Source organism: Glycine soja, chromosome 15 (genome assembly GCF_004193775.1).
Source record: "Glycine soja cultivar W05 chromosome 15, ASM419377v2, whole genome shotgun sequence".
Lineage (NCBI taxonomy): Eukaryota > Viridiplantae > Streptophyta > Magnoliopsida > Fabales > Fabaceae > Glycine > Glycine soja.
Window position 1 is genome coordinate 9,950,581 of NC_041016.1, and position 26,593 is coordinate 9,977,173.

Here is a 26,593-nt window from a genome sequence, read left to right on the forward strand (position 1 = left end):
TATTGAGAGAGATCAACTTCTTAGATAAATCTTGATACTTCGAGTAGCACCCTGACTTAAAAAATGTCCTTGGTAAATTTTTATTTATTAATATGATGCGGTTATAAAGTAAATTCTTATTAGATAATTGTGTAAAAATTCATCTGTTTTTTATTTAAGAATGTGTATATAGTTGATTAATTTAATCTATATAATAATTTGTACGGAAAAAATATACTATTTGGGACCCTGAGATTATTATGTTTGGTAGAATTTGGGAGGTGGGAAGATTGGATGTTAGGTGGAACGAGGTCAGGAGACGACACATCTGGTCGGGGAGGGGAGGTAGAAAAATTATACATTGACACAATAGGATAATTGGTACCTAGTGAGATAAAATTTTAAAAAAATATAGATATTCATATTATAGGTATTATGATTTGGTATGAAAGAGAAAAAAAGAAGATGAAAAGTGTTTAAAAAATAAGTTTAATATTTATGCATTGAAATCATGATGAATTATGAGTAGATGTGTGTTTAATGTCCATCTATCATCTTCACAGTATGGGACAACACAAAAGCAATATGAATGTGATGGACCACAATTGGGCCCTCAAGCCCCAATTCGGCCCATTGGGCAATCGAAAAGAAAAAGCATGCGCTGCGGATATTAATAATTTTGTGACGCTCCACCACAATTCCCCATTCCCAAAATTTCTCATTCTCCCTTTCCTCTCCGAACCCTCGATCACTCTCACGCGCTCCTATATTCGCTCCTCCACCGTCGCTCTCTCGAACAACCACAACACCATCTTCATCACATGGTCAGTTTTTTTCTTTCTAATTCTCTCTCTTCCTTTTTTCGTTTATCCGATTTGTTCTCCCGCCCGCACCAATAACTAAATCCGCGAATTTCGAGTTTTTTTTTTGTTGGATTTTGTTGCATCGGAATTTCTGAGCTGGGTTCGTATTTGATCTGATCGTTTAACTTGAACGGTGCCTTTTTTAATTTTCTGAAAAAGAATAAATCGTGGCGTTTTCAGATCTGATTTCGGTGTTTCGATTGAGTTTTTCCCGAATTGGTAGCTTAATATGATAGTTATATTGCGGATTTCAGTTTACAACAGCTTGTGATGCGTGATGTGTTTGATCTGCGGAGAAATCGGTTTTGTGATCTGACATGTGGATTTAACTTCTTTTATTTGATAATTATGCGTGGAATTTTCAAATAAGGCATATATTCTTGTTCTGTTTTTGTTTTTGGTTGCATATATTCTTATTCTTTTATTAGATTTATTTTGGTGATGTTTCTTATATTAAATTTATTAATGAGTAAATATGATTTTATTTTGGGATTTAAGTGACGACAAACATAACGCGGCTTTTTATTTTTTTATTGATGTTTACTTATTTTGGCACTAATCACTGTCTGCTTCTATCCCCTTTATTTGGACGATACTGGGTTTGTTGAATTATTATTATTTACTTCGCTAGTTGGCGACATATTCCTATAACATTTCATTGTTCCCAATCTACAAATATAGTTTCTTTTTTTGTAAGCATTTGATTTTCTGTGGCAAGTTTCAACTCTATTATGTTGACAATCCTTTTTTTTTTCTCTTTCCTGGAGTAACAATTTAAATGGAAAAAATATTAGCAACATATTTGTGTACAATTACCTGGGATTGATGACCATGGTGGTGTGTGTCTGCAACTGCAATTCTATAGGCAAACGCAGCATCTGGTATGGCAGTCCATGATGACTGCAAGTTGAGGTTTTTGGAGCTGAAGGCAAAAAGGACACACCGTTTCATAGTTTTTAAGATTGAGGAGCAGCAGAAGCAGGTCATTGTGGAGAAGCTTGGTGAGCCTGCCCAGGGCTATGAAGATTTCACTGCCAGCCTTCCTGCTGACGAGTGCCGTTATGCTGTTTATGATTTTGAGTATCTGACTGAAGGGAATGTCCCTAAAAGCAGAATTTTTTTCATTGCGTGGTAATGTTTGTTTTTGGATCTGCTGATGGCTTTCCATGCTGCTGTGTTTTTATATGCATTAATTTTGTTGTTGCTTCTGTTGGTAGGTCCCCTGACACATCAAGGGTGAGGAGCAAGATGATTTATGCAAGCTCCAAAGACAGATTCAAGAGGGAGCTGGATGGAATTCAAGTAGAGTTGCAAGCAACTGATCCTACTGAGATGGGTCTTGATGTGTTCAAAAGCCGTGCCAACTAAAATGATTATATAAAATAGTAGGCTTTCTGGTGGGAGCAGCACCCCTGAAGCCTTAGTTACTCATATGGAAAATATCCTAGTTTGTGGGATGGTCAACTTGGGTAGTTATGGTCCCAAACTCTCAATTTTCCAAGTTGTGGCATAAAATTCTATTGCACCTTTTGACAAGCTTTGCTTGTTCCAGTGTGTTTTATTATGATTTGTGATTTATACAACCTTTGCGTTTGAGTGCCATTTTAGTCGTCTTATCCCTTACTAGTTGAATTTGTAACTGTTTTGTGTTATCAGACAAAAAATGGGGGTTCTTCACTTATTGACACTCGTCATCCACTAATGCTTTGTGACTTCTTTTGGCCGATATATGCTTTCTTTTGTATGAGCATACAAAGGCCTCTTGTTTGCTATATTCCTTTTTTGTTTTATGTTTTGGGAGAATGAGATTTATTCAATTGGTTGGGTGTTCTTACTTGAAACCAGAGTATACTTAATTCATAGCAATAGCACATAAGCGACTTGTCATGCTTTATGGTACAACACTTGTGCCTTATGTGGTTTATGGCTATTTATGCACTTGTGGAAAAATGCTTTTTTTCTTCTGTTTTTCAGATATAGATCCATAACTTAACTATTGGACTGTGTACGTAGGTCGAAAGAAGAAAGAAGAAAGTAGAAATAAACAAGAAAGAAAAACATAGAGAAAAAGAGACAATGACAGACATGATAAATAGTGATAGGAAATGAATAAAGATATATAAAGAAAACGTGCATTGCCTGTCATTGTTCTCAAGTATATTTTAACTTATTTTTACGTGTTAAATACGTATGGAGTTTGTGAGAAAATCTTCTTTAATGTTGGATATTTATTTTTGCTTAGTGTGTTTGGTTGGTGGAAAGATAATAAAATAAAAAGAATAATGATATATTTTTCTTTTATTTGTTTAGAGAGAAAGGGTGTGTTTGATGTTTATTTTATTAATAACAATCGTAATCATTCAGATTTGTAACGTTTAAGGCTTTTTACCGTTTTTTGAAAATATATCATATGAGAATCAAATTTGTGTTATTTCTTATAAATTTAGCATGTATTGTTGATTTATAGCTAAGGTGTATTTGATGCATATAATACAAAAAGAATAGTACAGGATAAAATTAAGTTATAAAATAATTCATGTCTTAGGGACTAAAAATAATTGGGTTCAAATTTGTGCATACGGTGGGCATGCGTTATCCAATCCATTCCTATGTCTAAGGATAAAAATAGGTCAAAAAGTCTAACAAAGGTTTATGACATAGCTTATATCAGACACATGACAAGTTAGGACTTTTAAGAAATAAACTGCGTCAAGAAAATTACAAAAATCTATTTTGTTTAAAAAATTAAGCTTTAGACCGATAAAAAATCTTCCAGACCTAATAAGCTGGTTGGTTTAAGTAAATATAATAGTAATATTTTGTTAGCACAGCAATTATATTAAAATTGTTATAATGTATAAAAATTATATATTTATTTACCTTAGATAATGAGTGTGACTCACTTGAAAATACATGTTAAATTGAGAGAGTGATTAATTTTAATTTTTACATGACACTTTTTGGACAAAAGCACAGAATTTTAACTATGATTAAGTTACTGATTAAGGATTAGTCTCATAATTAACAAATGATTGAATTTTTGTAGGGATAACTTAGGATTTGTTTGCCCCTGTTTTCATTTCCTATTTTACTTTTTAATTTGTAAAACTAATAATCTTGTTTGAATATGTTTCCTGTTTTCTATTATTTGCACAAAAAATAGGGAAAACATAGATTTGCACAAGAAACAATGAAAATGATTTTTTTGTTTTTTTCTATTTCCTGTACATATTTTTAAAAACATAAAATAGATAAAAAAAACAATTTAATAATTTGGTAAATTAAAGGTGAAAATAAAAGCACAAGTCTGTAAAGATATCTTATTTATGTTTTCATTTATCTTGTTCCATTGAAATGTTTGTGATCTTTAATAAATATTTAAATTTCATATTTGTTTCTTAATAAAAAAATTTCTTTATTTTTTTTCTCTTGTTAAAAACAAAATTTGTTTTTGGTCTTTGAAAATTTTTTTCGTTCATAATAAATTAGCATATTGTATATGTTGCTTAATAAATTTTTTATTTGTTATTAGTATTTTTCAAATACAAAATTGATGTTTTATTAGAAATTTAATGAAAAAAATATTAAGAACCAACCATAAAATTATGATATTTATCATGGATTAAAAACATGTTTTAGTGTTTTCTTTGTCTTAATCCTTTAATTTATTAAGAAAAAAAATCTTAAGTAATATGGAGTTTGATCAAGATAAATAAAGTCTGGTAAAAAAATATTTCTATGAAAATCAAACTCTAGTACTAATGTTTTAGCTTTTAAAGAAAGACAAATTTTTTATAAAATTGAAAAAGTATGAATATTTAATATCTAATAGTATTTTATATAGAAAAAAAAGACATATACTGCCTATTTAATATTATCAACCAATTAAATTTTACATCGTATGTTTTAAGATAATTATTTCCCTTAAAAAAAAACGTAATTATTATAATTTTTTACACATATGTAAATAATAATCTTTACTGGTGTATATATTATTTTATTTGTGAAAATAAGCAAAATCATTTCTGCAAAGCGCAGCGTGAAAACTGTAGAACAAATTGGAATCGGTATTCTCTGAACAAAACACGAAGCTGTGTATTTTAGGGAGCGATAAGAAGAAGAAGAAGAAGAAGCATGCTGTGCTTTTACTTGTGCCTTTGGGTCTGAGAAGACCCAATTCACGCTTGGTAACTCTATTCATCAAAATATTATTTACTAAATTCTCTTCTATTGCGTGTCTATGCATTAAATTTAATGTTCTCTATTCCATTCTATTCTGTGTATTTCATGTTTCACCATTGCTTATTTCAAGGCTTTCACAGATTAAAAATCCAAAGGTTAATAATAGAATAATATATTACTGCTAGAACTCAAAAGATGTTAGGTTTTGAATTTACAACCATACATTGGTATCGAGATTAAGTTAAAATGAAAAAACCCTATCATTTATTGAAGTTAATTTATGTTTATGTTTTTTTTTGGGTAGATCAGGAGGTGCAATCAATTGGGTGGGGGGAGGGGATAGGAGTCCTATGTTAGATGGAAGAGTCCTCTCTCTGCTGCGAACAATTGCCGGATGGGGAATGCATTGAGGTTCAGAAAGACGAAGAAGACGATGGACTGATTGAATTGGACTGTCAAAATGGTTTTCCTGAAGGAAGAAAGGAATTTGTTGCACCTGCTGTTGGAATGGAGTTTGAGTCATATGATGATGCTTACAATTATTATATTTGTTATGCCAAGGAGGTGGGGTTTCGCGTGAGGGTGAAGAATTCGTGGTTCAAGCGGAATAGCCGAGAGAAATATGGTGCGGTGCTTTGCTGTAGCAGCCAGGGTTTCAAGAGAATAAAGGACGTTAATCATTTGAGGAAAGAGACGAGAACTGGTTGTCCTGCTATGATAAGGATGAGGTTGGTGGAGTCTCAGAGATGGAGGGTGCTTGAGGTTATGCTTGAACATAACCACATGTTAGGTGCTAAGATACTCAGGTCGGTTAAGAAGATGGGAAATGGAACAAAGAGGAAGCCATTGCCTAGTTCTGATGCTGAGGGTCAGACGATTAAGTTATATCGTGCACTTGTGATTGATGCGGGAGGTAATGGAAATTCAAACTCTTGTGCAAGAGAGGACATAACTTTCTCTGAGTTTTCTAATAAGTGGAACCTTAGAAAAGGTGATACACAGGCCATTTATAATTTCCTCTGCCGGATGCAGTTGACTAATCCAAACTTCTTTTACTTGATGGATTTCAATGATGATGGGCATTTGAGGAATGCATTCTGGGTTGATGCTAGGTCCAGGGCCGCTTGTGGTTACTTTGGCGATGTTATTTATTTTGACAACACAAATTTGTCAAACAAATTTGAAATCCCTCTTGTGACCTTTGTTGGAATAAATCACCATGGTCAATCAGTGTTATTAGGGTGTGGCCTGCTTGCGAGTGAAACAACAGAGTCTTATCTATGGTTGTTAAGGACATGGGTTAAATGTATGTCAGGATGTTCTCCCCAAACTATTATTACTGATAGGTGCAAGGCTTTGCAGAGTGCAATTGTAGAGATTTTTCCTAGATCTCATCATTGTTTTGGCTTGTCATTAATTATGAAAAAAGTACCAGAAAAATTGGGAGGGTTGCACAACTATGATGCAATCAGGAAAGCACTGATTAAAGCAGTTTATGATACATTGAAAGTGATCGAGTTTGAAGCAGCATGGGGATTTATGATTCAATGTTTTGGAGTTAGTGATCATGAGTGGCTTCGTTCTCTATATGAAGATCGAGTTCGTTGGGCTCCAGTATATTTGAAGGGCACATTTTTTGCTGGAATGTCCGCAGCTCGCCCTGGTGAGAGCATTAGCCCTTTCTTTGATAGATATGTGCATAAACAGACTCCTCTGAAGGAGTTTCTTGATAAGTATGAATTAGCTCTTCACAGGAAGCACAAGGAAGAATCTTTTTCAGATATTGAATCAAGGAGCTCAAGCCCATTGCTGAAAACCAGATGTTCCTTTGAATTGCAGCTCTCCAGAATGTACACAAGAGAAATGTTCATGAAATTCCAGTTAGAAGTGGAAGAAGTGTATTCTTGTTTTGGTACAACACAATTGCATGTGGATGGCCCCATCATAATTTTCTTGGTCAAGGAACGTGTTTTGATTGAAGGAAACAGACGGGAGATTAGGGATTTCGAAGTTTTGTACAGTAGAACAGCAGGTGAAGTTCGTTGCATCTGTAGTTGCTTTAATTTTTATGGATATCTATGTCGGCATGCACTGTGTGTTCTCAATTTTAATGGGGTTGAAGAGATACCTCACAAATACATTCTTTCACGATGGAAGAAAGATTTCAAACGTCTTTATGTTCCTGATCACAGCTCTGGTGGTGTTAATGATACTGACCGCATTCAATGGTCTAATCAGTTATTTAGAAGTGCTTTACAAGTTGTAGAGGAGGGGATACTTTCCCTAGACCATTACAATGTAGCGTTACAATCTTTAGAAGAATCACTGAGTAAGGTTCATGATGTAGAACAGAGGCAGGAGTAACCTTCAATGTACTCTAAAAATTACTTTTAGTGTGCTACTTGTATATTTCTACCTGCTGCTTAGCGCTGTTTAACTTTGTTCTTTTTACAATGTCCATAACTTGTATAGCTAAAGATATTTTTGAGTTAAACCATAAGTAGCATCTCTCATCATTTCTTTACATGGTAGAGGTAATGCTTCGGAAGTTAAACAATTGACATGCTGTTTCCCAAGTCCTTTTTTCTCCCTCTACTTATGTTGTTGCAGAAATATCTTAAATACACCTGAGGAAAAGTCAGGTAGTTATATTATATAGTTAGCTACAAAGTAGATGTAGAATTAGTAAGGTGGTTATAATTGGAAGGACAGGGGCTTAAATAGTGGAAGAGATTGAAGGAAAATGCATTCAAATTTGTTAGCAATTGTGAATTGAAAACATTTGCTCTCTTGTAGAAAGGGGAAACCTTGGTAGGATCTACTTTTCTTTGTTGTCATTCAATGTTTCATTAATTGGAGTTTCTTTTTTCCTTCTTTCTTCTGAGTTTTGGCATCTCTTTAAATTCTCCTGTTTCTAGGTCTGTATCAAAATATGTAGTGGTCAAGGGAAGAGGAAAATTTTCTAAGGATATCAGTTGAATTTTATCATGTTTTTGGGTAGCAATTCTCAACATACATTTGTCCCATCACAGTATCACACCCCCCTTAATTCCTGCTTTATACATTGCATTTAACGTGGAAGGTTGGCAATTCTTTTGTCATGAGTTTGACAACATTCGGTTCATTCTCTCACGTCGTTTTTATATTCTAGCTTAAGGTTTCTGACTTTTAAGTTTAAACAACGAAAAAAACTTTGAAGATATAAATGGTCTAGATTGGTAAGACTTTGTGTTGTATCCTTACCTGTGATTAACTCTTTCAAAGGCTCAGATATTATTTTTTTTGAATGAGAAATGAAACTGGGAGAAAAGAAATGAGGAAAAAAAGAAATAAAAAAATAAAGTAGAAAATAATGCTTATTTGGATGAATTGGAATAAGGAAGGAATACAATTTTTTCTGCTTATTTAGATGAGTAGAAAGAAATACAAAAAATTGTATAAAATGTTATTCTTATACTAATTTTAAAAAAATAAATTTAAATTCTTTATTATATTATTTGTTCTTAGCATAGCATAGTTTATTATTTTTCTTTTATGTTATAAAAAATCATTAATTTTTTTCGAAAAACTAAAACAGTAAAAGGACTTCCCTCCAACTTTCCCCTTGTAAGGGGTTTTTTTTTTTCTCTCTCTCTAAAAATATAATATTTTCTTCATATTTTCACTTATTCAAACAAGGAGTTAGAATCATATGAAAATATTTTGTAAAAGGCTTAAATACTTTTTTTTTTCTCTACTATCAATCTCTATTACAAAAAATACTTAGCCATTTCCCTTTGGTGTTAGAATAATATGGGATGTATCTCCAATATAATCTATCAGATATCTTTCTATACAAAAATTAGAGATATAAGTTGAAGGGAAAGACTCTCATTCTTCTTATTCTTTCAAGTTTCAATTAGTTTCCTTTCAAAAAAAAGTTTCAGTTAGTTCACTATCTATATTTCTTTTTTCCCTCTTGAGTGCGACTTTTACTCACAACCATCGAAAAAAGAGTTTTCTCTAACATATTCTCTTTATTTCTAAATGGATTTATTTATATTAATTTAATCTTAAGTAATAAAAATTTAAATTACAAAAATTATAATAAAAATTATTAAAAACTTAGAAACTTTCTTATTAATACAAAAATTTCAATTTATCCTTATGTTAACCATGCCACTTTTATTTATTTAAAATATAATAAATGTAATTAAAAAAATTTAATGGGTTAGAAAACTAAAACACCAGTAACCCAAAAATTAATGGTGTATGCAGGTGGTGAGTTGCAATAAATATTTAATTAAAATGCAAAACGGTCCTTTCCTTAACTTTCCTTGTGTAAATAAATTTGTAGTATTTGCAAAAATAAAAATAAAAATCCCTATTAATAAAAAGGAGAAAAGAGAAAAAAGAAAAAAGAAAATGGATAACAGAACTACAGAAGGAAGAGACGCCGTTGGTAGTGCAGAGAACAGAACAGCGTCACATTCATTGCTACTCGTCTCATCGCTTCTCTGTTAGTGTTAGTTTTTATCACTTCATCGCATCGCAACCTAAATTTTACGCTTTTCTTTCTATGCACTTTTCACCTTTTTATCTGCATCTTCCTTTCAATATTTATCTGATTTCCACCGCTATTCCTTTTTTCCATCAGAATTTCGTTGACTCATATGATAAAACCTGTTTAACCCAAACCCAATCGGAACCCTATTAGTTCAATTACTAGATTATGCCTAAAATCCCAATTCTCGAAAACTATAAATTGTCCATATATCTATTGACTATTGTTAATAATAATCTTTTTTTGTAGCATTGATGAAATGAATATGTAGACAATCAATTTCCGTGAGGGATTCGGTGTGCCATAATAATCCTTGCAATCCACTGTTTTGGGTATTGTATATTTCATATATGATGATCAAGTGTTCGGTTTTCGTTTCACCGTATCTCTGAACATTTTTTACTAACTCTGGTAAATTTTCATCTCTTGTTTTATTGCCTAACCCGAGACTCTTAATGTTGCATTATGTTGTGAATATATTTGGATTAAAATGTAATTACTTGAAATGTGAGCTTATGGACATGGCAAGGCTTAACTATCATCTTATACTCTGACAGAACTGATGTGAACCATCTGGTTGGTCATGACTGATGATGCCATGTGTTCTCCAAACGACAAGGACTTGTCGCTGAGTCCTAATCTAGATATCACGGTAAATTTTCGACTATGCCCTGAGATCATGCCTGTGTTTTTCTATGCATTTCCGTGAAATCTAAAAATTTGAAGGCACTAGTGTGCCATTTAGTTCAGCTGAACCGGTGACTGGTTTTGTTTCTAACTATCACGTTGTTGTAAGTCATGAAGAACCTTAGGCTCTTGACCTTTGTATTGAAACTCTTATTGTTTGTTATATGTGTTCAAAGGGGTTCTCCCTGTTTTGAGAAAACGGTATAATGTCATTGGACTGACAAGTTTTTGTTGGCACTTCTGCACTGCTATGAATTTCTTGTGAGCAAAGTGAGGGAAGAAGTGTATCAATTGTCTTGTGGTCACCTGTGAATTTGAAATACTCTTAAATTCGTGAAGTATTGATGTTCTATGCATATCTAATACGGATATGTCATATGCATACTATATGCCGAGATACTTGCCTAGGGGAGTATCCTCTGTTTTTATGTTTAGTTTCATGGCCAATATGTTTGGGATATAGTGCCGATACTACTTACCTTTGCTGGATACACTTAATGGTATACAATACAATACCTTGATTTTTTTTTTAAAATTAAAACAACTTACTTGCAATATAAAATACAATAAATGTTTCATTATAAATATTGCACATCTATGTAAAATGTATGTATTTATAAACTAGTATTAATGTATCTTGGTTGTATCACATCTTCAATTATTAAGAATTCCTCATAGCCTTTTTCAAAAAAAAAAAAAAAAGAACTCCTCAGCCTTTTTCAAGAAAAAAAAAGAATTCCTCATAGCCCTGTACCAGTTTTGAATTATGTGTGGTCCTGTTAAAATAAATGAGAATGATTGATGGATTTTCATTATCTTGTTAGTGGATTTTAAATCATTAAAGCTATAAGACAGATATCTCATGCATTTCTGAATATTGTTCAAGATCTGGGCTATCAACTCGTGTGGTGAAGTAGCTGTGTTATTGCTTCAAATATATTATTACAATATTTAGTGAGAGACAGGGTTGGATAAAGGATTATGATTGTGTATGGAACAAAAAAAAAAAGAAACTTTATACCAGTTAGCACTATAAAAAGTTCAAGTTGGGCAACTAGCAAGGTCATTTATGAGCTTGGGGGTCAAGATATTTCAACATCATTGTCAACTTCAATGCATGCTAATATTTCTTAGATCTTGTTTTGTATTTGAAAGATTTTTTAACCTTTTCCAGATAGATGATGGTTCTCCAAACAATGAACAACTACTTGAGGTTGAGGATGAGGGCAATGAGCTTGAGAATGAATGTGGGCAATTGTTTGAGATTGATGGAAGTGAACCTGAAAACGGGAGGGATGAAACAACAATAGTTGATAGTCATAGTGGAGAATCTCAAGGGAAAGACTGCCCTCCGCCAGTTGTGAGAATGGAGTTTGATACCTATGATGATGCCTACAACTATTACAATACCTATGCCAAGGATATTGGATTTGCTATTCGGGTTAAATCTTCGTGGACCAAACGCAACAGCAAAGAAAAGCGTGGTGCTGTGCTGTGCTGCAACTGTGAGGGTTTCAAAACAACCAAAGAAGCAAATAGTCATAGGAAAGAAACAAGAACAGGCTGTCTAGCAATGATTAGATTGAGATTAGTGGATTCTAACAGGTGGAGAGTTGATGAAGTCAAGCTTGATCACAACCATTCCTTTGATCCTGAAAGAGCACAAAACTCTAAATCACATAAGAGGATGGACAGTAGGGCCAAAAGAAAAGTTGAGCCAACTTTAGATGTTGAAGTAAGAACAATCAAACTATATCGAATGCCTGTTGTAGATGCATCAGGTTATGGAAGCTCAAATTCTACTGAAGGAGGAACTAGCAACATTAGCTGTTCCAGGCGTTTGAAACTTAAAAAAGGTGATCCAGAACTTATTTCAAATTACTTCTGCCGCATTCAATTGATGAATCCTAACTTTTTCTATGTGATGGATCTGAATGATGATGGACAACTGAGGAATGTATTTTGGATTGATTCTAGATCTAGGGCTGCTTATAGTTATTTTGGTGATGTGGTTGCATTTGACTCAACATGTTTGTCAAACAATTATGAGATTCCACTTGTTGCATTTGTTGGTGTTAATCACCACGGGAAATCTGTTTTGCTAGGATGCGGTCTGCTTGCAGATGAGACATTTGAAACATATATTTGGTTATTTAGGGCATGGCTTACATGTATGACTGGTCGCCCTCCACAAACTATTATCACAAACCAGTGTAAGGCCATGCAAAGTGCAATTGCAGAGGTTTTCCCGAGAGCTCACCATAGAATTTGTCTATCACAAATCATGCAGAGCATTCTTGGGTGTTTTGTGCAGTTTCAGGAGTATGAAGCATTTCAGATGGCACTGACTAAAGTGATATATGACTCTAAAACAGTAGATGAATTTGAAAGGGCTTGGGATGATTTAACCCAGCATTTTGGAATAAGAAATCACGAAAAGCTCCAAACCTTACATGAGGAACGAGAGCATTGGGCTCCAGTGTACTCCAAAGACACATTTTTTGCTGGAATATCTGATTATGAAAAGGGTGAGTCCGTGATTCCCTTTTTTAAGGGTCATGTGCATCAACAAACTTCTTTGAAAGAATTTTTTGAGATTTATGAATTAGTCCAGCAAAAAAAGCATAAAACTGAAGTTCTTGATGATTTTGAGTCGCGCGATTTGAGCTCATTACTGAAGACAAGGTGCTACTATGAGTTGCAACTCTCTAAACTGTACACAAATGCAGTATTCAGGAAGTTCCAAGATGAGGTGGTAATGATGTCCTCTTGTTTCAGCATCACACAGACTCAAACAAGTGGGTCCATAGTGACATACATGGTAAAAGAACGCGAAGGGGAAGAGCCTGCAAGAGATGCTAGGAATTTTGAAGTCATGTACGATAATGCCGGAGCAGAAGTACGCTGCATTTGTAGTTGCTTTAACTTCAAAGGTTACCTGTGCAGACATGCCTTGTATATCCTTAATTACAATTGTGTGGAGGAAATTCCATGTCAATACATTTTGTCAAGATGGAGGAGGGATTTTAAGCGTTTGTATGTACCTCATCTCAGTGCTGACAATGTTGATATTAGCAACCCGGTTCAGTGTTTTGATCATTTGTACAAACGTGCCATGCAAGTTGTTGAAGAAGGGATGATATCCCAAGATCATTATATGCTTTCTTGGCAAACATTTAAAGAGTCTTTGAATAAGATTCGCCTTGTAGCAGACAAGATTGAATAAACAATTAAAAGAATAATGCCAATAATATGTTGTGCATAATTTATCATTCATTTCTTCCTCTGCCTAGCATTGACACAGATGTGTAATGTGTTTGCAAAATTCTTTGAAAGCATAGAATGTGCTTTCTTGCTTGCTAAGCAGATCGATTTGAATCTTTGTTTGTCTCAATTTTTTGTCACTCCAAAGGGAAGAACTTGTCATATTTTTCTCCATTAAGTTCAAGTTTATTTGTTTCAGATTGTGGCAAACGCCAATTAACGTTCACAAGCTAGAAAAAAAATCACAAGCATAAATAATAAATAACGATAACTGAAGTTTTTGTATTTTCGAAAATTGTAATTGAACTTGTGTGTGTGTATATATATATATATATATATTTGTAAAAAATCTAACTAGTTTACTGTCATTAGAAATTTATAATGGTGCTCTTAAAGTATAGAAATTTTTTAGTCTTTGCAATTTAAATAATTCTAACTTCGTTACTGATTTCAATCTATTTGTAAAAGATTATAATATTTTAGTGACATGGACTTAATTAGAAATCAAAACAAATTTTAAATATAATAATGTCTTTAATTCCAAAATCGTTAATATATACTTCATTATCTACTTCATGTGTTCTCAATGTTCTTCACGACAGTAACTCAGTAACTTTAAATGTATCATGGAACAAAAATTATCATAGTTTAAACCCTGCCTCTGAACTGGCTCTAGTACCATATTAAAAAAAATATCAACATATTCAAAATATTCTGGTCTATAAAATACAGCCACTGGACCCACCAGTATTTCCAACTTTCAACTCTAAGTATCACAAAAAAGACTCAGGAATACTCAAAAAAGTCTTCCTCTCATTGTAGATTTTAGGAAACTAAGAGGGTCAACAAGTGAGTCTCAAACACAAAATCCTCATATCACAATACAGAGAAAACTAAACGTAGGGAATCAAAAAATGGCTGAAGGAGTTGAGGGAAGCATCTTTTCGCATAGATGTCATTGATGAATACATGATCCATGTGGAACAACAGCCTCAAGATCCTGGATGTGTAGCTTTGCTCTGTCAGCTTAGTCACTTCATTCTAACTTTGATGCCTCGTCATCGAATAGCGTCTGAGATTCAGCAGATTAAGTCATTTGTTCATGGAATCAATCAACAAAGTAAAGACTATGGATTGCAAAAGCTACTGAACGAACAAGGACAAAGCAGCTACAGAGGTAGCCAAAGTGCATGGCATGAACCTCGAATGCGTTCACGTAACCTTGATGGAGCTGGAGTTGTTGGCATTGAATGCCCAAGAGATGAATTGATTGATTGGTTAGTGAAGGGACCAGCAGAATGCACTGTCATCTCAGTGGTAGGAATGGGAGGGCTAGGAAAAACCACTCTTGCCAGCAGAGTTTTCTACAACCATAAGGTGATTGCACACTTTGATTGCCATGCATGGATCACCGTGTCTCAATCCTACACCGTGGAAGAATTGCTGATAAACTTGTTGAAGAAGTTGTGCAGAGAAAAAAAGGAGAATCTTCCTCAAGGTGTTTCTGAAATGAATCGAGATTCATTGATTGATGAAGTGCGAGGTTATTTGCAACAAAAGAGGTATGTTGTGGTTTTAGATGATGCTTTGGGATCAAATTGAAAATGTCATTCTTGATAACAAAAATGGAAGTAGAATATTTATCACAACTAGGAGCAAGGATGTTGTAGACTCTTGTAAGAATTCTCCTTTTGATCAGGTGCATGAGCTGAAACCTTTAACTGTTGAAAAATCTATTGAACTCTTTTGCAAGAAGGCATTCCGATGTCACAACACCAGATGTTGTCCAGAAGACCTAGTCAGTATATCTGCTGACTTTGTTAAAAAGTGTGCAGGTTTGCCGCTAGCAGTTGTGGCTATTGGTAGTCTTTTATCTAGCAAAGAAAAGACTCCATTTGAGTGGAAAAAAATTAGGCAAAGTCTAAGTTCAGAGATGGACAAAAATCCTCATTTAATTGATATAACAAAAATTTTAGGTTTCAGTTATGATGATTTGCCGTACTATCTTAAATCATGTTTATTGTATTTCGTAATATATCCAGAAAATTGTGAAGTTAGATCTGAAAGATTAATTCGACAGTGGATAGCTAAAGGATTTGTAAAAGATGAAGAAGGAAAAACTTTAGAGGACATTACACAACAATATTTAACAGAGTTGATTGGCAGGAGTTTAGTGCAAGTCTCATCATTTAGCATAGATGGCAAAGCTAGGAGTTGTCGTGTTCATGACCTATTACACGAGATGATCCTTAGAAAATTCGAGGATCTAAGTTTCTGCCAGCATATTAGTAAAGAAGATGAGCCAATGCCAAGTGGGATGATTCAACGCTTATCAATAGCAACCGTCTCCCATGATTTTTAATGGGGAGTACGGAAAATTCACACACCCGATCACTGTTTGTTTTTGCAGATAAAGAATCAGCATTAATGAACAACTTTGTGCAAAAAATCCCTACAAAGTACAGGCTATTGAAGGTACTTGATTTTCAAGATAGTCCATTGAGTTCTGTTCCTGAAAATTGGGGAAATCTAGCACACTTCAAGTATTTAAACTTACGATATTCAGTGATGCCAACGCAGCTTCTGAAATTTATTGGCAAACTTCATAACCTTGAGACCTTAGACATAAGGAGAACATATGTCAAGGAAATGCCAAAGGAGACTCGCAAGCTTAGAAAGCTAAGACATCTTTTGGTTGATGATGAGGAATTGTCTCAATTGAGGAGGTCTTGGAGGCATGAGATCCTTACAAACATTGTCTCGTGTAAAGCTAATTATGGATGATGATGGAGTAGAGCTAAGCAGAGAACTGGGAATGCTGACGCAATTAAGGAACTTAGGGTTGAATTATGTTAAGAAAGAACAGGGAAGTGCTCTATTTGCCTCAATAAATGAGATGAAAAACTTGGAGAAACTACATATTCAAACAATTGGAGTTGAAGTCATTGTTTGCATCTTATTTCATCCCTGCCTATGCTTCGGAGGCTTTACCTATGAGGGAAGTTCAATAAGTTACCAGAGTGAATTTCACAACTCAAAAATCTTGTGAAGTTGTCTTTGGTAAACTCCAAGTTAACTGATGATCAATTGAAATCATTACAAAACCCTGACAAATTTGTTGTTCCTTGACATCAGCCATGGTGCTTATGAAGCTGAATGTTTGTATTTTGAAGATGGGGGGTTTCAGCAACTAAAGGAACTATATCTGGAATATTTATCTAACTTGAATTCTATCATTATTGAAAAAAGAGCACTGCTTTCTTTGAAAAAGCTCAGAATTTCTGGAATATACCAACTCAAGACAGTACCTCCTGGCATCCAACACTTGGAAAAACTTGAATTTCTTGATATATATGATATGTCAACTGAATTCAAGCAGTTCATTGCTCCCCATAGAGGACCAGAGCACCCAGTCATCCAGCATGTGCCCCTTGTAAGGATTAAAGCCTTCGGAGAAATAACACGTGATATTCATCACTGAAGGCATTACAATTCATAAAAGGGTATGCCTTTTCTTCCTAATATCTGTTGAATAGGATTCGAATTACATGCATTTCTGTGTCTCCTTTAGTTCTTAATTGACAACATTTTCCCTTAATTATTAGTTTTTTCTACTGAATCACTGATGTATATTTTTTAATTGAAAAAGTATTAAAAGGATAAGTAAAGGAAATAGCTTTTTGTGATTTCCTATAGTATGATATTTTTAGTATTGTTTACCGTATAATAGTCAAGAAATGAAATTTATAGCTAAAAGCTAATTCCTAAAATAATTTCTTTGATTTTGAGTCTTTTTATTTGCATTCATTCACATTTTTTTTAGTTTTATTTCTACATTATTCATTAGAAAGTAAGGATAAAATTGTCTAATATGTAACAGCAAAAGATATGATATTGTTATGCTCCCTCAAGAGCTATGGAGTTGCAATTTTTTCGCCATCAAAAGTCTTGCTAATGCTCTGTACTAACATTGTGCTTTGAATTGGTAGAAATTCAGCTTCCTACTATGTGTGTATCAACTGACTATGAATTGTTTCAACCATGTTAAATACTTAGAAGAAGACTTTTATATTATTCATGTGTGAAGCAATTTATTTACAAACAGAACTGCTAATAGATAAATAAATCACTAGCAGATCATGCCTAAAAGTAGGAACATAATAGAATCATCCTATCAATTAAGATGAATTTTATTTTCCTAAAAAATAACATAAAATCTGATCTTCTGCCGTTTGAGTTTGTTACACCTCCAACAGTCACATCTTCAACAAGATTCTCCAAGTTACCCTTTTCAACAATGGTGTTGTATCTTATTGTTTCAGACTTTGGATCCCCAAGATAAAAGAATTTGTGGAAGTGTTGTTCATTGATAAAATTGTTTATAATGTATAACAATGTATGAAACATGCTAAAAATAGTATCTCTTTCAAGGATTATGAGAAGTATTTTCTATTTTGTCTTGTGTCTTTCTAATCAGAAATAAGAAAAATAAAAACTTCATGTAATTTATTTTGTTTTGTAAATTTCTCCTCCTTATTTTAATTTAATATCTTTTGTTTGAGTTTTCTCTACCAGCTCTTGTTTTTTTGTGAATGTTTGTTAGTAAGTCACTCATTAAAACCAACACTTAGTTGGTTTAAATGGAATTGAACTTACATTCCTTAAGAAATCTAAGGTTTGAATCTTATGAATAAAAAAAAATATGATTAAAAAGAAAAAAACTTAATAAAAGTTATCAGTTAAATTTTATGACAAAGACCAGAAGAAAAACTCATTAAATTCGGTCTAGGATGTTAGTTAAATAATTTGGACAAGATAACACGTTCCAACTTTGCCGTCTCCCATGAAGCATCCATACTTCAATTTGTTTCATATATTCGATGTCGATATATATTTTTAGATTCTTCACCTATACATATTATTGAAGTATCCAAATTCACGAAGCGGCAATAATTTAATTTGCTTCACATATTTTGATACTTCACCCATACACGTGTAATATAGAAATGAAAACTATCTTTGTTATAAATGATTTCAAGAAAAGAATGAGATTGATAGTACTATTCTTATATGTAAATAATAGAAAATGATTTATGATGACAATGATTTATATTTTTTTTTTAGTAATGTCCAAGAAGTATGTTTTTAATTCGGATTTGGAAAATTGTAAATATATATTCAATATTATGCTTTATAAGTTTTTATATATTTTTAAATATGTATCTTAAGCATATCTTATATATTTTTAAAATAATTACATCGTCGTATCGGATACAATACGTATTGGATACATCATAGGCTGTCTCGTTGTAGAAAAATAAAATGGAATAAAAATTTCTTAAATTGCATAAGTATTTTTATGGATAAAAACTTGGGAAATCTCAATATACTTGGCACATGAAAATGACTGTGTCGTGAGTGTAACTCCTCTGATTGGCAGCTAGTAACAGTGAACTGAGATGGAGATTGTATAATAATGAGAAGAAAATCAACAGATCCAATAATAAACAGATAAAAATCGAAAACTTATCAGAGAACAAAACACTTTTTTTACCATGCTATTAGTGTAAAACATTTATCAGCTTGATAATTAATGTTTCTTGAAAACTTAATTAGTTCACACAGTTCCCAATTAATTTACCTAATTTTTGTTCAAACGCCAATATTGGAAGAACAAATTATGGGTCTATCCACAAAAAAAGTGTGTTTTCATACTTTGCAAAACGTGCAATTAAGTCAAACTTAGTGGCTAAGTTTGCCCAGTACACGCAGATTCTCTTTTCTTTTCTTTTTGTCTATTCCTTTGGCTAATTGATTTTTGTTTCCTTTTCATGGTGGCAGTGGCAGACATCCTCCATTCTTTTCTTGCTTTTAAATTTGCCTTTCCCTTTTGTTGTGTATATAAGGGGGTAAATATTGGGAAAATTTACATTAATTGGTTACATTGGTTATCGAATAAACTATCCCTCACACTTTACTCCAACTTGGAATTGTTTGAATTGCAGTGAACACTTGGAAGCAGATAATGAACCAACGCACTCCACGCCTTCAAGTCTTCAACCTCCACTGGTCAGTTCATTTAATTAAACCTAACCTAATCCATTTTTTTGTAAACTTTGATCTTCCTCGTTATTATGAAACTCCTACTCCTATTACTAATGGAATATTTCATTGGTAATTTGTTCTTATTCTGAAAGTAACCTAACCTATATGGCATGTATTATTCTGTACTCTGAAATGTCACTGCTCAATAGGTTCCTTCTCTTCTGTTCACTTATAATTTTGTCTATACTTAAGCTCTTGGGCAGTTGGGCTCACTCATAAATTGTGTTTATACTTTTCAGGGAAGATTCTAGTACATGTATCACAAGCACCTTTAATTTTTTCTTTTATTCATAAAGATATAAGTCACAGTTGATCTGATGATTTCATGGTCCTCATGTTTTCTTAATATTAATGTCCCACCATTAGCATTTAAAACTCCTTCCATGCCTCCATTCATACATAATGCCATTGAATACAAATTTCATGGTGGATCTGATGATTTCGTGGTCCTCGTGTTTTCTTAATCTCACTGTCCCACCATCAGCATTTTTTTTAAAAAAAAAATCATGCCTACTTTCATATATAACATTGAATACAAAATTTCTAAAGAAAATATAAATTTTGGGCTTGTTCAAGTGATTGTTTGTTTGATAAGTCAATAGATTGGCAAGTTATTTGCCTGGAACTTCCTTTTCTCACACAAATATATTTGTTGCTGTTTCATAAGTCAAGCGAGAAAACTCACCTAGAGAAATGACAAGAGTTCAGCTTCCTCTTCTACCTGGTCTTCCTGATGATCTTGCTGTTACTTGTTTGATTCGAGTACCCCGGATTGAGCACAGGAAACTACATTTAGTTTGCAAGAGATGGCGCCGCCTTCTGTCTGAAGACTTCTTTTATTCACTCAGGAAAAGTCTTGGAATGGCAGAAGAGTGGTTATATGTCATCAAAGCAGACCGTGCTGGAAGAATTTCAGTGCATGCTTTTGATCCCATCTACCAACTATGGCAACCTCTTCCCCCTGTTCCTGGAGATTTTCCTGAAGCAATGTGGTTTGGTAGTGCAGTTCTTAGTGGTTTCCATTTGTACTTATTTGGCGGAGTAGATCTGGAAGGATCTAGATCTATTAGATGTGTTATTTTCTACAATGCCTGTACAAATAAATGGCATAGGGCACCCGATATGCTGCAGAAACGTAATCTGTTTCGTTCTTGTGTGATAAATAATTGTCTTTATGTGTCTGGTGGGGAACTTGAAGGAATTCAAATGACTCGATCTGCTGAAGTTTATGACCCCAGCCAAAACAGGTGGAATTTAATATCAGAGATGAGCACATCCATGGTGCCTTTATTTGGTGTTGTTCACAATGGAACATGGTTTTTCAAGGGAAATGCAATTGGGAGTGGTAATTCCATGTGTGAAGCCTATTCACCTGAAACTGATACTTGGACCGTAGTTACTAATGGAATGGTCAATGGATGGGATAAAGATTGTATCTCTCTGAATGGACAACTCTATGCATTAGGTTGCCCGGATGGATGCAAGCTCACTGTATATGATAGAGCAACAGATTCATGGAGAAAGTTTATTGATAGCAAGCTTCATGTGGGTAAATTTCCAACTCTAGTAGCTGCTGCACCTGTTTCCCTTAATGGAAAGCTCTGCATTATCCGCCACAATATGAACATCAGTTTAGTTGACGTTTCAAGTCCTAACAACCAAGTGGAAAGCAATCCTCGGGACCTTTGGGAAAATATTGCTGGAAAAGGTCATCACATTCGCAGGTCTTTAGTTAGAAAGTTATGGTCAACTATAGCAAGGCGTGGTTGTTCAAAGAGTTGCATTGTTTGCTGTCAGGTGCTACAAGCCTGAGAAGAAAATCCCACCTGATAATATTAGTTATGCAGTTAAGGAGATTGTTCTCTTTGGAAATTAACTGAAATATGTTTGTCCACTTTCTTGCAATGGACATGTAGGAGAAATTATGCTTCTTCCTTTAAAATGAGGTTAGTTGTAGATTTTTGGCAATAGAACGAAGTCTTTCTTATACAATCTTGAATAGGGGGCAGATGTTGTATATGCTATTTCGCTCTAAGGCAGGGCCTTTTCCTTTGTTACTGGATATAAAGTTTTTTAGGCTATTAGAGATATAGTAAGTTGAAGATTAGCAGTAAGTTTGTTAGCATATATAAAGATTTGATGCACTTTGAACTCACCTTTCTCATTATCAATACATTCTACTTTCGTTCTATATTTTTCCCCAGTTATCTCTTCTGTCTTAGGGCTGAACCATGAATTATAATAGCGGATGTACATGATTTATTAGAACTAAGCATATAACAGATGTACCCCTTTTAATTAATGAGCAAGTTTCTATGAACGTAAAAAACTATATTATGCTTGATCACAAGAAACAATTACACTGTTGACTGTTGAGTCATTTGTACTTGACGAGCAAACTGCAGTGTTTTTAATCATTGAAGCATTTGGGTTTATCATTTCGTGGAAACATTGGTGTGATTATTGCCTCTCAATGTTTAGCTGTTTGCATAAGTTGTTGATAAATGCGTCAGCCATTTGTTGATGTCATCTTCATTCTCTAAGGTAAGTCTTCTGTTCACTAGGTGAAAGGGTAAGCTGCTGAGATTGAGATTTTGCACTTCATATTTGGCATGTAATGTAAGCAAGAATTTTTCAAATTCATGTTTGGCATGTAATGTAAGCAATGCTGAGTTGCTTACCCATAATTACATTAAGAGGACTACTTCCATAACTCTAGTATGACTGGCATCATGAAATATTTTTATGAAAAATATTTATGGAAGAAGTCTAGTATGACTCAAGTGGTGTAAGTGCTTCTTTCAAATTTATGGAAGAATTCTTAATAATGCATTTGTTTGGAACTTCTGAATGTATGACATATCACAGTAGCTGAGAGACAAACTTTCTGAGGTTAGATAAATCAGCTACTTATCCTGTTTTTCTGGTATCATATTCGGCTATCTAGTTTTGTGGATTATGTTTATAAGTCAGCGATTTATTTTCTTTTGTTTTTTGTCACCCTTGAGTTTTTGTATAAATATAGTTTTTGTTAATAAATTGTCCATGATTTATGCGTTAGGTTTCACTCACCATTGCCTGTTGGATTAGTTTCTAAATGTGTTTCAAACAAGATTATCTTCGAAAGATGATCCATACTAGAAACAAAAAACAAATCTAAAAAATCTCAATCTCAAACAAAAAAAAAAAAACTTGCTCTTTGGTGTATTTTATATATATACACAATATAAAGATATTTAGTATTATAGATTCAATTACAATTTGAGATTACCATGTCATAACAAAAAAGTATATGATTATTAATTTTTACTGAAAAATTTAATTATACACCAATTTTAATGATTATTAATTTTTACTGAAATTTAATTGATTACTCTTAATAAAACTTTTCCTCCTAAACATATTTTTTCTTATTCACATAACTTGAAAATAAAACCTTAAATAATCCAAACTTAGTTTTACTTGGATTAAAGTAACTTAAAGTTTTTGGATTCAATTACAATTTAATTACGGTTATAAGTTATAAATCAGCGCTTGCCTTTACCAGGCTCAATTTTAAAAACATGAATTAAGATTACCTCTAACACTAACACACACCTCAAAAACATTTTCTCGCGCATTTATGTTTCATAATAAGTTAACAAACATACTGTTTTTTAAGACTAACAACGTACTAGTTGTTTCATTCTAAAAAGTAACTATTTATTTATTTAGAAATGTTACCATTTATAGTAAAAATGATACTTTATCTTCTAATTTTCTGAAATTTAAAATATAAATTAGTTATATATACACGTATATAAATTTTCTCTTTAAATTAATTTTAAAAATCTTATACGAATTAGTTACATATAAATTTATTGCTGGTTTAAACATTTTGTTAACTTACACTTTAAATTTTAATTTAAAAATTGTCAAAATACTTGATGTTCCTATAATATAAATCACATAACTCTTCTCACTGGAGTCAACAGTTAAAAAAAATAATAACAAACCAACAATATAATTTATAGTGATTTATGTCCCTTAATTAAATGATTTAAAATTTTAAATTTTAATTTTATGACAATAATTAGTACCAATACTATGGTAAAAACAAAATAATAAATAAAAATAGAACCGAATTCTCAAGTCAAGGGATGCTTGAGTTGACAGAAGTTGAAAATTTTGGTTGAGTGAGAGGCTTGTCTTTGTTCCGCTACCATGTCTCATGTAAGTCTCTTTCTCTCTTTCTCCTCTTATTATGTACTTCAACTCACTTCGCACCAACCCAGATCTGTTTTTCCCCATTTCTTTTTCTGCGTATTATTCCGATCAGAATCATATATCATACCTAATCCATGATTTTTTGTGCATGCATGTGTTCCCTTCATTACATTGCATTCATAATTGAATTTTATCATCCAATTCGTGAAACTATTTATCTGTTCCGATCTAACACTAGGTTGCAATCGAACTCTGTTGGTGTTATTATTTGAATGTAGTTAGTTCTATGGAATTGGAATAATTTTGAAGCTAGTTGACTTGCTGAGATTTTGAAACGTCTTCATGAGGTGCCTTTAATTAAGGAATGTTCTGATCCTGTACCCTGTGGCCTGTGTTTTTCTTAGGAGACATGCCCTTCTGTAAAGAATGTCCTTCTTTTGGATTCCGATGGGAAACGTGTTGCGGTCAAATACTTCTCTGAAGACTGGCCGACAAATAGTGCCAAGGAAAATTTTGAGAAAGTTGTATTCAACAAGACTCAGAAAACCAATGCCCGCACGGAAGGTGTGTAAAACTTCTGTGATATGGTCAATAATCAATTGACCATGCCATAATTCATGATGTGTTTGGTCAAATTCTGTCTGTGATTGTGATAGATTGCTGATCACTGATTTGTATATGACCCCATTTTGTAAACATGTTGAGTGTTGACTTCATTTTTATTGCCTCCTTGGGTTTTTTCATTTTACAGCAGAAATAGCAATGTTTGAGAATAACATTGTTCTTTACAAGTTTGTCCAAGATCTTCACTTCTTTGTTACCGGTGGTGATTATGAAAATGAGCTTATCTTAGCCACAGTTCTGCAGGCATTTTTTGATTCTGTGGGCCTTCTGCTCAGGTTGTAATCTTATATTAACAATTTATCTATGTTTCGTGTTCAAGGGTGTTTTCAATCTATCACTATTAACACAGTAGTCCTTGATGATTTTACTGCCTTTTCCCCTCCAGAGGCAATGTAGACAAGAAGGAAGCACTAGAGAACTTGGATCTCATTCTATTGTGCATTGATGAAATTGTTGATGGCGGGTATGCTATATGCTATTCATATGAAATTTATCTCCTTCAGTTGTGTGTTTGTTTGCTTCTCTAAATCTTCTCATGCACTTCCCTCTTCCTCCAATACAAATTGTAGCAGCTATTTGATATATCAGAGATCAACTCTTTTCTGCAGTTAAATTATTGGAATTGTACAACTTTTTGTCATAAAAACAAAATCCTTCTCTGAACCGTTATTCTGCTAGGAAGGTACTTGAATACCAGAGTTTGGAGCTTTCTAAGTTTATGATACTCTTGAATTCTATAAACACTCAAATGCTCAAGTAACTAATGGGCTTACATCAGTTTTTGATAGTTCAGGGGTAATTCTGTTCCATTGCCCTTATCTGTTGTGATCAATGAGATGTAACAAATGTCGCTTGCACAACAACACAAGTCCTTTTCAGTGTGTACAGCCAGAGTAGAATTTGAATACATATGATGTTTCTGCTGAGTTTTTCACACGATGACATCTATTTTTTCAGTTCTTTTCATTGTTAAGCCAACCACATGGCACATACTGTTTCAGAAATCATGGCTTAATCTTAAAAGGCACGACTTAAATCTTGGATGCAATTAATTGAGTTGCTAATCCTTAAATGTTATTGTACCTTGTTGCTGTAGCTGCCTGTGATTTCAGTAGTTATAGATCCCATAGTACTGGAATGTCAGTAGAATTATACCATAAATCACATTTATCTAGGAAAGGCATACCCCTCTGATCTTCCTCCTTTTGTATGCCTTCTCCCTCATTATCACCTCAACACTTACTCCTTTTCTTCTTGCATCTTATCTACCTTTGTCTTGACTCCACGCCGGTTTCACATAAACTTCATGTCTTCATATTTTGTGCAGTATCATACTTGAAACTGATCCAAATGTTATAGCTGGGAAAGTTGCTAGTAATAGTATAGATTCTGGAGCTCCTTTGTCCGAACAGGTATAGTACATCCTTCACTAATACGCTTCACTTTAATACCAAAAAAGAAAATCGACAATAAATTCACTTATTTGAGGAATAACTGTATTTATTCCTGTTGCAGACACTAAGTCAAGCATTGGCCACAGCCAGGGAACATCTTGCAAGGTCCCTTCTTAAATGATTCATATGGCATTTCACAATGACGGAGGAAACTTGTCTTTAGGTTTTTCCTATAAACGTTTATAAGAAAGAACCTCATTGCATTCTCGAGAAGTCGAACCTGGATGTTGATGTTACTTGCGTAGTGAAAGTTAATATTGACATGCTAATACAGGCTATTCTAGCAGTACTTTTCTTCTGGCGATTTGTTATTTTAGTTACCTATTAAATTTCAGGATGGTGGCATATTCCGTATGTTCCAAAAATTTCATAGGAATCAATTTTAGTGCATACTAATTCTAAACTCTTATGTTACCCCCCCCATCTTTGAGTTTTGCAAGCATACAACTCTCCCTCTATGTAAGTTTAAATTAATGAACGGAACTATCCAAATCATCGTCAGTCACTTGAATAAACTTTTATAATTATGTATAGAAGAGAAATAAAATGCATTAAACAACATAATGAGTTGAAATCAATTTATTGACCTGAATTTCCATATAAGCTTTTTCATGTAATTTCTCAATAAAGTTTGTAAAAAATACTGGCAAGGATTTTTTATTTATTTTTATGTAAATTAGAAATCA

General features: G+C 33.3%; 4 protein-coding genes across 8 annotated transcripts; all 4 read left to right on the forward strand.

Moving 5' to 3' along the window:
• Positions 1-541: 541 nt before the first annotated feature.
• LOC114388048 (actin-depolymerizing factor 2-like) lies at positions 542-2,544 on the forward strand. 2 transcript variants are annotated; one of them, XM_028348381.1, is made up of 3 exons: positions 587-803; positions 1,708-1,973; positions 2,060-2,544. In XM_028348381.1, exons 1-3 carry the CDS (start codon positions 801-803, stop codon positions 2,208-2,210), a joined length of 420 nt encoding a protein of 139 aa, XP_028204182.1. In that variant the 5' UTR covers positions 587-800; the 3' UTR covers positions 2,211-2,544. The 2 variants fall into 2 exon arrangements, with proteins under 2 accessions (XP_028204183.1, XP_028204182.1); XM_028348382.1 differs by lacking the exon at positions 1,708-1,973 and having other exon boundaries at positions 542-803.
• Positions 2,545-4,868: 2,324 nt separating this feature from the next.
• On the forward strand, positions 4,869-13,530 carry LOC114388164. Its single transcript, XM_028348498.1, has 4 exons — positions 4,869-5,029; positions 5,329-7,385; positions 10,136-10,219; positions 11,429-13,530. The coding sequence occupies exons 2-4, from the start codon at positions 5,382-5,384 to the stop codon at positions 13,478-13,480; spliced, it is 4,140 nt and encodes a 1,379-aa protein (XP_028204299.1). The 5' UTR covers positions 4,869-5,029; positions 5,329-5,381; the 3' UTR covers positions 13,481-13,530.
• Positions 13,531-14,377: 847 nt separating this feature from the next.
• On the forward strand, positions 14,378-21,816 carry LOC114388470 (F-box/kelch-repeat protein At1g55270-like). Of its 3 annotated transcripts, none has more exons than XM_028348972.1 (3): positions 14,378-17,021; positions 19,524-19,587; positions 20,291-21,816. In XM_028348972.1, the coding sequence occupies exon 3, from the start codon at positions 20,317-20,319 to the stop codon at positions 21,433-21,435; it is 1,119 nt and encodes a 372-aa protein (XP_028204773.1). In that variant the 5' UTR covers positions 14,378-17,021; positions 19,524-19,587; positions 20,291-20,316; the 3' UTR covers positions 21,436-21,816. The 3 variants fall into 3 exon arrangements, with proteins under 3 accessions (XP_028204773.1, XP_028204772.1, XP_028204774.1); XM_028348971.1 differs by lacking the exon at positions 14,378-17,021 and adding an exon at positions 19,146-19,427; XM_028348973.1 differs by lacking the exon at positions 14,378-17,021 and having other exon boundaries at positions 19,434-19,587; positions 20,296-21,816.
• Positions 21,817-23,719: 1,903 nt separating this feature from the next.
• Positions 23,720-26,330, forward strand: LOC114386637 (coatomer subunit zeta-2-like). 2 transcript variants are annotated; one of them, XM_028346672.1, is made up of 6 exons: positions 23,720-23,835; positions 24,234-24,393; positions 24,584-24,728; positions 24,839-24,916; positions 25,781-25,865; positions 25,969-26,330. In XM_028346672.1, the coding sequence occupies exons 1-6, from the start codon at positions 23,827-23,829 to the stop codon at positions 26,026-26,028; spliced, it is 537 nt and encodes a 178-aa protein (XP_028202473.1). In that variant the 5' UTR covers positions 23,720-23,826; the 3' UTR covers positions 26,029-26,330. The 2 variants fall into 2 exon arrangements, with proteins under 2 accessions (XP_028202473.1, XP_028202472.1); XM_028346671.1 differs by having other exon boundaries at positions 23,721-23,835; positions 24,581-24,728.
• Positions 26,331-26,593: the final 263 nt, after the last annotated feature.